This window comes from Primulina huaijiensis, chromosome 7 (assembly GCF_012295235.1).
Source record: "Primulina huaijiensis isolate GDHJ02 chromosome 7, ASM1229523v2, whole genome shotgun sequence".
Classification (NCBI taxonomy): Eukaryota; Viridiplantae; Streptophyta; class Magnoliopsida; order Lamiales; family Gesneriaceae; genus Primulina; species Primulina huaijiensis.
In genome coordinates, this window is record NC_133312.1 from 3938986 (window position 1) to 3949447 (window position 10462).

At 32.4% G+C, this 10462-nt stretch overlaps 1 protein-coding gene across 1 annotated transcript; it reads left to right on the forward strand.

Annotated features, from left to right (window-relative positions):
- Positions 1 to 2359: 2359 nt before the first annotated feature.
- Positions 2360 to 5684, forward strand: LOC140981477 (probable LRR receptor-like serine/threonine-protein kinase At1g12460). The gene is made up of 2 exons (XM_073447890.1): positions 2360 to 3947; positions 4036 to 5684. The coding sequence occupies exons 1-2, from the start codon at positions 2776 to 2778 to the stop codon at positions 5513 to 5515; spliced, it is 2652 nt and encodes an 883-aa protein (XP_073303991.1). The 5' UTR covers positions 2360 to 2775; the 3' UTR covers positions 5516 to 5684.
- Positions 5685 to 10462: the final 4778 nt, after the last annotated feature.

Consider the following 10462-nt stretch of genomic DNA (forward strand, 5'->3'; position numbering starts at 1 on the left):
CAGCATCAACATATTGTGAACAATAATTTCTTAAGGACATTGTATTCATCACGCTCGAAATAAAATCAAATTCTGAAATACTTTTTATTCTCATACTTGCTTTACCTCTATATATTCATAAACATTTATATGCAAGATACTCGTGCTCAACCATATTAATTATTTCGTGAAGTGATGATTTTATGTACATTTTAAAACCTTCGAAATGATGCAAAATGCCATGATTCCACGCGCATAATTATAATGCAAAAAATGCAGTTGAAATCATATGATAACAACCCATCAGAGTTCTCTTCGCGTTTTCCAAAGTAAGCATTCTTTTTCCAACACTTTCGATTGTTTGTTTAGGGAAGATGAAGCAACATTGTGCAGCAATTCATTGTAAGATTTGTTTGGCCTTGTGTGAGAGGGAGGGAGTATAGATCAAAAGGCTGCAACATGATCTCTACCTTGTGGGGATTACCAACTACCCTTCTGCCCCCAACACTAAATGCATATTATTTATGCATTTTCCAATATTCAGTATAGCTATGCAGCACACCAGTCGTGTCAACGTCTGCGTCCACCAATGAGATGACAATCACTTATTGAATATACAATTTTGATATGCTTCGTCACATCCAATACGTGAGTATCACCTTATTGGTGGCACATATGTTGGCACGATTTTTGGCAAAAAAGTATTTCCATCAAATTTCTAGTAATATTCCCCCAAAGAAAAAATTTGATATAGTTGGCAAAGAGTACTACTACTTGAAATGCATAAAATAATAAGTGATCGAATTAAATTGCACCAGCCTCTTGCCATTATTCTCATATCATTTTCAATCCCTTTCCGTTCCATATATTAAATTTCTTGTCTTCCAAACTTTGGGTGATGAAATAATTATGCATGATTTGAGGCAGTGGTGGTGGAGGTGAGGTTGTTGCAAGGAATAAATGCTACTTTTCTGTGATGAAACAGACATTACAATAAAAGCATATATGGTATAATATAGGCCCAAACTCTATGCAGACAAGAGTACTCTTGTTGCTTAATAAGCACATTCACATCATTAACACTTGTGTTCATTTTTTAAAAAAGTAATTTTTTTTTATAAGAGATATGTGATGGTTAGCATGTTTAAATTCATCTTGAATTTGTTCGCATGCTCGTTATTATTGTGATAACATTTATATCAAAACTTATTCCGATAAGTGATTTTTTTTTTTTTGACCCCAAATGGGTAGCTAGGATGGTAGGGTGTGACGGACATTCACGAACATGTAAGATGTTCCAATTCTTCTCTGTCTCTGCCTTCTCAGTTTGAGTCCGTAACACAAGGTTTGTCCAGTGTGGATTACGGGGTTAGCGTAGTTTGCAGGCTTCTGCATTGGTCCTTTAGATTTACGCATATCGTATCAAAAAATAACGACAGTGGGTTCTCAAGATTTAAAAAATATATATGTGAATTTTTATTGTTCTTTATTGGTAAACAAAAAATTTTATATTTGCGAAAATCATGTGTGACTGTCATTAGCCTCAAATTAAGAAATTCAAGTTTTCATGTTAAATTTGCTTTTTCTAAACAGAACACATAAAACCATCATATTCCCCCAAATTATATTTTACCACCTACCTTATTTTGCCATATGGTAGGAAATAAAGGCAACGACCAATACACTTGTTTATTAACAAAACCAGTATAGCAATTAGTTACTTGATATTTAAAGTGTCTTTCCTAACCTTTTCCCACATGAAAAATGCAATGTGGTCCTTTGGATTTAGCCTTATAGTATTAAGGTGAGGGTTGAATTAATTATGAGAGAAATTGTAATTTTAGTTATAAATTAACATGTTTTGCATCTTAACCTTTAATTTATCAAATTTTTGTTTTCTTTCAATAACTTAATTTTTTTTTGTTTTAGTCATTGTTTTATAGGAAGCAATTAAACTTATCGAATATTACTTATTTGATATCAATACTTTTCTATGTGGCAAGTGAATGTTACACATATTAAAATCATCTAAGCAATAACAAAAGAAAACGATAAATTTTTTTCATTATATTCTGAATATATTGGTATTGTTTTGCTTTATTTTTCATCTTTGTTTTTGCTGAAGTGAATGTTAATGTATGTAATATAAGTTTTATTCTTGCATATAAGAGAATGTCAGTATCAAATAAGATGTATTTAATGGTTTCCGACGAAAAATTATCTAAACAAAATAAATATAAATTAAGATAAAAATCAAACTCCAATAATTTACAATATTAAAATCCAAAACAAATTAAAAATACAAAATTTCTTTTATTTACATATTCACACTTTGCCACAAGTTTAATAACAAAGAGGAGGCAATTGATTAAAAAATGGTGCCTCATGCTTCTCTTTCCAGCCAGTCCACGCAATTTTTTTATTGTCCATTTCAGCACTACACAAGCATGCCAGCGCAAACTCACAACTCTTCCGCTTTCTTCAGACTCGGCGAGCATTAAATTTAAGATTTTGACAACCCCCTCAAGCACAAACCACCCAAAGTTCCAAATTCAATGCTCACATAAGAGAGATCATCCCACAATTGATTGCGTTAAGAAATTTTTGTTTCTAGCACTCACCAATGCAATTGAATTTCTTGAAGTTTTCCGGCAAGATTCAGCATTGGGAATGCTACCCATTAACAAAATATTGCAGAGGTTAATGAAGGAAAAAGCAAGGGAATTTGAAGAGGCGGAGATCAGGGGGTTGCAGAACTGGATCCAGCTGATATAATGCTGAGGTTATGTAGGGAACATGAGAATACTAGGTACATATTTCTACTGCCTCGTTCTCCTTTTCGTGTTTTGTTCGCTTGAGTTTATAGTAGTTGAAGGGTTCACGATTACCGAAAAGGAGATTTTGCTTCAATTTAAGGGTAATATTTCGAATGACCCTTGTGATAGTTTAAGGAGTTGGGATCCTAGTAAAAGCCCGTGTCAATATTATAGCGGTGTGTCTTGTAATTCAAATGGAAATGTGGTGAAGATTGTGTTGTGGGACACTGGTCTAGGTGGTGTGTTGTCTCCTGCATTATCTGGATTAAAGTTTTTGAAAACTTTGACCTTGTATGGAAATAAATTCACTGGCAATATTCCATTTGAGTACGGTGAGATTGATTCTTTGTGGAAGATCAACTTGAGTTCCAATGCTCTCTCTGGATCGATCCCAGAATTTCTTGGAGATTTACCTAACATAAGGCTTCTTGATTTATCAAGAAATGGGTACAATGGGGAGATTCCTTCGGCTTTGTTCAAGAAGTGTTACCACACCAAGTTCGTTTCTTTGGCACATAACAATCTTTCGGGGTCAATCCCTGTTTCTGTTGGTAACTGTTTGAATCTTGAAGGGGTAGATTTGTCTTTTAATGGGCTCAGCGGGGGATTGCCTGCAGAAATTTGTGACATTCCGGGAATGATGTACTTATCTGTGAGGAGTAATTTGCTATCAGGAAGTGTTCAAGACCAAGTTTCAAAGTGTGAAAGCTTGGAGCTCTTGGATCTTGGTAGCAATATGTTTACCGGACTCGCACCCTTCGAGGTTCTTGGATTGGCAAATATTACGTATTTCAACGTGTCCTGGAATGGGTTTCAGGGGGAGATTCCAAATGTAGAAGCTTGCTCTGGGTCATTGGAAGTTTTTGATGTTTCTGGGAATGATTTATATGGTGAAATTCCCGCAGGCATCACTAAATGCAGTGGCCTTAAGTATTTAGATTTGGGTTATAATAAGCTTAATGGAAGCATACCAGCTGACATTGCTAATATGAAGAAGCTCTTGGTAATTCGATTGGCGTCTAACTCCATAGATGGGACGATTCCTACACAATTTGGTAGTATAGAATGGCTTGAAGTGCTTGATTTACATAGCCTCGAACTTGGTGGTGAAATCCCTGATGAAATCAGCAAATGCCAGTTTCTTCTTGAGCTGTGAGTCCATTCCCATTTTCACATTATCTGTCTATATCTTACGGTTTTATTTTATTCTGACTGACAGAACTTTTAAATATAATTGCAGGGATGTCTCTGGAAATTATTTGGAGGGAGAGATTCCGCAAAATCTTGATAACATGACATACCTCTTGATTCTCGACTTACATCATAACCGTCTTAATGGAACAATACCATTGAACCTTGGAAATTTGTCTAATTTACATGCTTTAGATTTGTCCGAAAATATGCTCTCCGGTCCAATACCTTCAACGCTCGAAAATCTGAAAAACTTAACTCATTTCAATGTCTCTTACAACAATCTTTCTGGTTCCATCCCTTCCATTCAAACAATCCAAAGCTTCGGATCCTCCTCTTTTTCCCACAATCCAGGTCTTTGTGGTGCTCCATTAGAGAACACGTGCTCTAGTGGTGCTCCTCCTGCATCATCAAGGAAACCGAAGCTCAGTGTTTCTTCAATTATAGCTATAGTTGCTGCAGCCTTGATTGCAACTGGTGTTTGTGTGATCACTGTTATTAACATGAAGGCTCGTGGGAGAAGAAGAGAAGATGAAACTATGGTTGTGGAGAGCACTCCATTAGCTTCATCAGACTCGAATGTCATTATCGGTAAATTGGTCCTCTTCAGTAAAAATTTACCCGCGAAGTATGAGGATTGGGAAGCTGGCACAAAAGCATTGCTCGACAAGGAATGTTTAATCGGTGGAGGTTCCATTGGAACTGTGTACAAAACAACGTTTGAAGGTGACATTTCAATTGCAGTGAAGAAACTTGAGACATTGGGACGAATCAGGAACCAAGATGAATTCGAGCATGAAATAGGACGTCTAGGAAACCTTCAACACCCTAACCTTGTTGAGGTTCAAGGCTATTATTGGTCATCAAGCATGCAATTAATTTTGTCTGAATTCGTTCAGAATGGGAATCTTTATGATAACTTACATGGACTCAGCTACCCTGGTACCAGCACTGGTGCCGGTAATCCTGAGTTAAATTGGTCCAGAAGATTTCGCATAGCAGTCGGAACAGCTCGAGCTCTAGCCTATCTTCACAATGATTGCAAGCCTCCGGTTCTTCATCTCAATATCAAATCAACTAATATTCTTTTAGATGAAAACTACAAGACCAAGATTTCCGATTATGGCTTGGCGAAGCTGCTCCCTCTGTTGGATAGTTATGGACTCACGAAAGTTCACAATGCCGTGGGATATATTGCACCAGAACTCGCTCAAAGTTCCAGGCTCAGTGATAAATGTGACGTTTACAGTTTTGGTGTCATTCTGTTGGAGTTGGTTACTGGAAGGAAGCCAGTGGAAAGCCCAACTGTCAATGAGGTAGTGATATTGTGTGACTATGTGCGAGTTTTGATCGAACAAGGCTCAGCTTCAGACTGTTTCGATAGACGTTTGAGGGGGTTTACAGAAAACGAGCTGATTCAGGTTATGAAGTTGGGACTAATTTGCACTTATGAATCTCCTTCAAGGAGACCAAGCATGGCCGAGGTTGTTCAGGTTCTTGAGTCTATAAGAAATGGTTCAGAGTCATAAACAGTAACGAGGGGAACATTTACTTATTTGAATGGTACAAAGAAACATAAAATTCTTTTGAATTTATTCTGAAGTTACTGTCATTGATTGTTTGTAATTGGCAATAATATTATTCCATTTTTTGTAGCCTAATAACCGATTTCTCCAACAAAGTGGTCTATTTTTACTTTTTGGTTTGGCTTTCCTGTAATGTTTACATCATAGAAGTGTGACTAATTGCATTTAGATATATGGATTTGACGTTAGAGATTTCAAATATATAAACAAATTTATTGGTTTGTTTTGACAATTATATATAGCAATGAATTTCAAATTCAAAATATTTATTTTTCGAATAATTATGATGAATTTCAGATTGGTTCAAAGAAGTCATTTCAAATCATTATCTTAATGTTTCATTAATTCAAATCCTTCCGTCCCGTCCGAACGAGGACGATATGATTTGAATTTGAGAGAATATTTGAATTAAGAGACTCCACATTTAAATGTAATATAATGATAAAAAAAAAAAATTAGTTTGAATTTAAATTCATTATTAAATGAATTTACCTTGACAAAATAATATATATGTTATCATATATTTGAAATCATTAACTTTAGATTCGTCAATCCAATTGCAACTTATGATCACAATTATTTTATTTTGTGTTTGGAATAATGAATTTGATTTGAGTGAGAGATTTGATTTCGAGAATGATTTATAAATGAATTTAAAATGACACATATCTTGAGAGTATGTGAAAACCATCATAATTACCGTGAAAAATGTATGATTTGACATATATGATGTGCATTGAAATTCACTTTAGGATACTTGAGGACATGAATTTGAAATTCATGGGTTTCAATTGATTTTATTGTTTACAATGAAACAATATATCAAATATTAAATTCACACCTTACTTATTTACATATTAGTAATACAAACTAGAATGAATTTCAAATGACACTATTATTGGATGGACTATAAATTCGTTTTTATTAATATGAAATACTATATAAACATATAAGAAATAGATTTGAGTTTATGATCTTATTATTTAAATAACAAATATACATCTGGATACATTTAAAATACATTAGATTTAAAATTCAACAATTCAAATATAACCTTGAATTTTGTCGATACAACCAAGTCAAAAAATTTTGAAATCCGCCCACTCAAAACCATCCTGTCAAGCACAAATTGATCATCAATTAAACCCAAAGTAGTTCTTTCGGAGACTAGGCCGATATGCTCCCCTCGGTTTATTTCATCTTACCCATATGAGCATTGCCACCATGATAGGATGGATGACCAAGATTTGTCCATGCATATATAGGACCCACTTTTTTTTTGAAATTATATGTGTGGCAAGATCTTATCCGATAAAATGAAGTGAGGGTAGTGTCCACATAGGTAGGATCTCATCTATCGCTCCCACCGAAGCTCACAACTGATATGTTTAACTTATACTGACCAAGGCCGAACTAAATTCGAAATTGATCCTAAAATAATTTTATCCAATATTTTTTTAGCATTATTTGAAATCAGCAATAACAGTTATATATTTTTGTTTTAAAAAAACCAACTATAGAATTTATTTCCCAAAAATAATTTTACAAATGTCAAAAGCAACTTCGGTTAAATTAAAAATTGTGATTTTAATATGATCTTTGTGAGTTTTAGTCTTGTGATTTGTCAATGTTTAGTTTTCATCCACTAACTTGGATATTTTTTTTGTTGAAAACTACTAACCTCATCAAATATTATTTATTTGACACCGTTATTCTCCTACGTAGCTGTTGTAGCGAGAATAAACCTACATTACACACACTAAAATAAATCTAAGCAAAAACAAAGAAGAAAACTAAAATAAAACGACACTTAATATTTCAAAATTAGAAGAAAAAACTCGTCTTTTTTATTTTTTCTTAGATAAATTTTAATGTGTATATATCAGTTTTACTCTTATTATATGAGTTATGTAGAAGAGTATCAATATCAAATAAACAATATTTAATATATTTAATGGATTTGGAGAAAAATACTAAAACAAAAAATCAAATTATTAGATGAAAATCAAACATTACAAGTTATATGAGTAAAACTAAAAATAAATTAGTTTACAGAATTAAAAGTATAATTTTTATTATTTTCCACCCCAAATATATTATTGTTAAAGTAAATAATCCTACTACTGTCCATTAATTTATTTCATGAAACTAAAGAAGAGAAGTGGTCAAACCAGAAGCCCCAATTTCCAAAAGAGCACGAAGAAAGGAAAGGCTACCTATTCAAAATAAAAGAAGGGAAAAGGCTGCCAATCTGATTCCTAAGCAATTAATGAAATCGTTAATGGACTTGGAAAATAAATAAATCAAACCCTATTCAATTATTTTCTGCTCCAAATTCAATGAGCATTAATATCTGCGAGTACAAATTTGTTAGATTGGTGATTGTGGAGTCACTCTAGAGAAAAACACCACCACCAACAGGTCAAATATAACTAGTTCATGTTCGTTGTCTCACATCGATTAGATAAATAATTTGAAAGTTGTATATATGGACTTGGACAATCCTCTCTTCTTGAGCTAGCTTTTGAGGTTGAGTTAGGTCCAATTTCAATCTTAACATGATATCAGAGCTCAAGTTCAACCGTTATGTGTTGGAATGCCTATAGTTAGGCCACCCGTTCTGCCCATAGTTGGGTCATTTGTAAACTTCACGCTCCAAATGTTCATTCCTGGGCGTGAGGGGGTGTGTTAGTTGTCTCACATCGGTTGGATAAATAACCTGGAAGTTGCATATATGGACTTGGACAATCCTCCCCCTTGAGCTAGCTTTTGGGGTTGAGTTATGTTCAAGTTTCAATCTTAACAGTTCATGCATTATAAATAGTACAATATACATATAAATGATTTCATTAGTGAGTGAAGATATCATTATACAATCGTGCTTAATAACACTGAAGTGCGATTTTTTTAAATATGAACAAGAATAAGATAAACATAAATTAGAACTTTTACAAGCAACGTTTAATCTTGAATAGTTAAGTGTAACGATAAAGAATATGCAGTACAGATACCGACGATGTTAATGTTTTAAAATAGTATAATTACAACAGATTTTTATTTGATGAGACGGGAGATAAAAATGAATTACTGAATTAGAATATAACATAAAATTAATCCATGAACTTAAAGTTAATATATTATTCATTTTTACTCCATTTATTTGTTCGAAATAATTAAAATTTTAGCTTAAATTTTAAAAAAGAATTAGCTTAAATTTATATTAACCCCGCTTAAGCTTGAAACTTCTCTCTATCGCTTCGACGCGCTTTTTTATATAATAATATGGTATTACTAAAAGATTATAAAACTTAGCATATCAATAATATCGATATTTTGCAAAGGACCCTCTAGCCTATTCGCAAGAGCGTTGTTTCAATATTCATGTGATATTTAGTTTAAATCCCACTTTTTTTTTAATATTAATTAGATGTATATGTAAATGATAAAATCAATATATAAAAAGATGAAAAAAATGACCATATTAAATGGTTTTTTTTTAATCTCAAGAATTGTTTGCATTCGAAGTTTTATGTAAAATTCCCAACGTACGTAGTTCGTATCCTACATTTAAAAAAAATAAATAAAAAATCATGGTTCCATAAGTGCATGGAATCAGCTGTCCTTAATTGAGTACAATCACGAGGAAAAGCACAGATAAAAACAACTCCTGTCAGTGCCAAACTGTGTCCATGCATATTTAATTAAAAAAGAAAAAAAGAATCCTATGCATTTTAAAATTTCGATGATGGGTCCTGACAAAACTAATTCAACCCTAATCAAGTTGATTTCCTTGAAAATAAATGGTAAATATGCAAATTACAGTTGATTAAAGTTGAGCGAATTATTAATTTCCATCAATAATGTGTTGCATGTAATTACTTTCCCAATGGGATGATTGTTTTGCATAATACGCACCGCTACGAACTTAATTGCGCGGCATCTAATCATCTGCTAGGTGAGCATGCAAGGCACCAAACAACCTCCACTTATTACTCAACCAATAAATAAAAGATTATTTAAATTTATTTCGGTTAAACACGTCAACTCATTTCATATTTAAAGTGAGAACTGATATTTTTTTTATTATCGAATCGTCTCGAAGATACGTACGTATCACAAAATTGATATTTGAGATGATTTCATAAGAGTTTTTATGTAAATAAAATATGATTATAAACGTTGTAATTCATATATAACTTTTTTTGGATAGCAATATTAATTAATTTTGTTTATACTTAAAGTGAAAAGTAATATTTTTCATTGTCGAATTGGATCGAAAATCTGTATCACAAAACTGATATGAAAGATGATCTCATAAGAAGTTTTTGTGTAAATAAAATATGATTATAATCGTTGTAATTCACATATAATTTTTTTCGATATCAATATTAGTTTCGCGGCAATTATAATTAATTTAGTTCATGTTTTTTTGTGTTCGGATGGAAGGATTTAGATTTAAAGGTTAATTTGAAATGACTTTTTATTGAAATTAATTTAAAATATATTACAATGACTCAAACAATAACAATTTTATGATTTGAAATTTATTGTCAAATAGTATTATGTATTTCATTTTCATTTTCTCGGAAGAAAAGTCATAGAATGACATTAAATAAATATAATTTCAAATTTCTCAATTCAAATAAATTATTATTATAAAAAATATATATGTTAAAAATTATTTAAGAACAACTGTGTGAATTTTAGTTTTTTTTTTTTTATTTTAAAATAATATTTGAACATGCAAATTAAAAGAAAGAGCTATAATAGTGATCTAAATTAATTCAATAAACTCTTGCAAGGGACAAAATGGTCAGGTGACGAATACAATACAGTCGGATCCAACCATACCCGTGATGTTGCCCCAATTATTCAAATTTCCGGATCCTG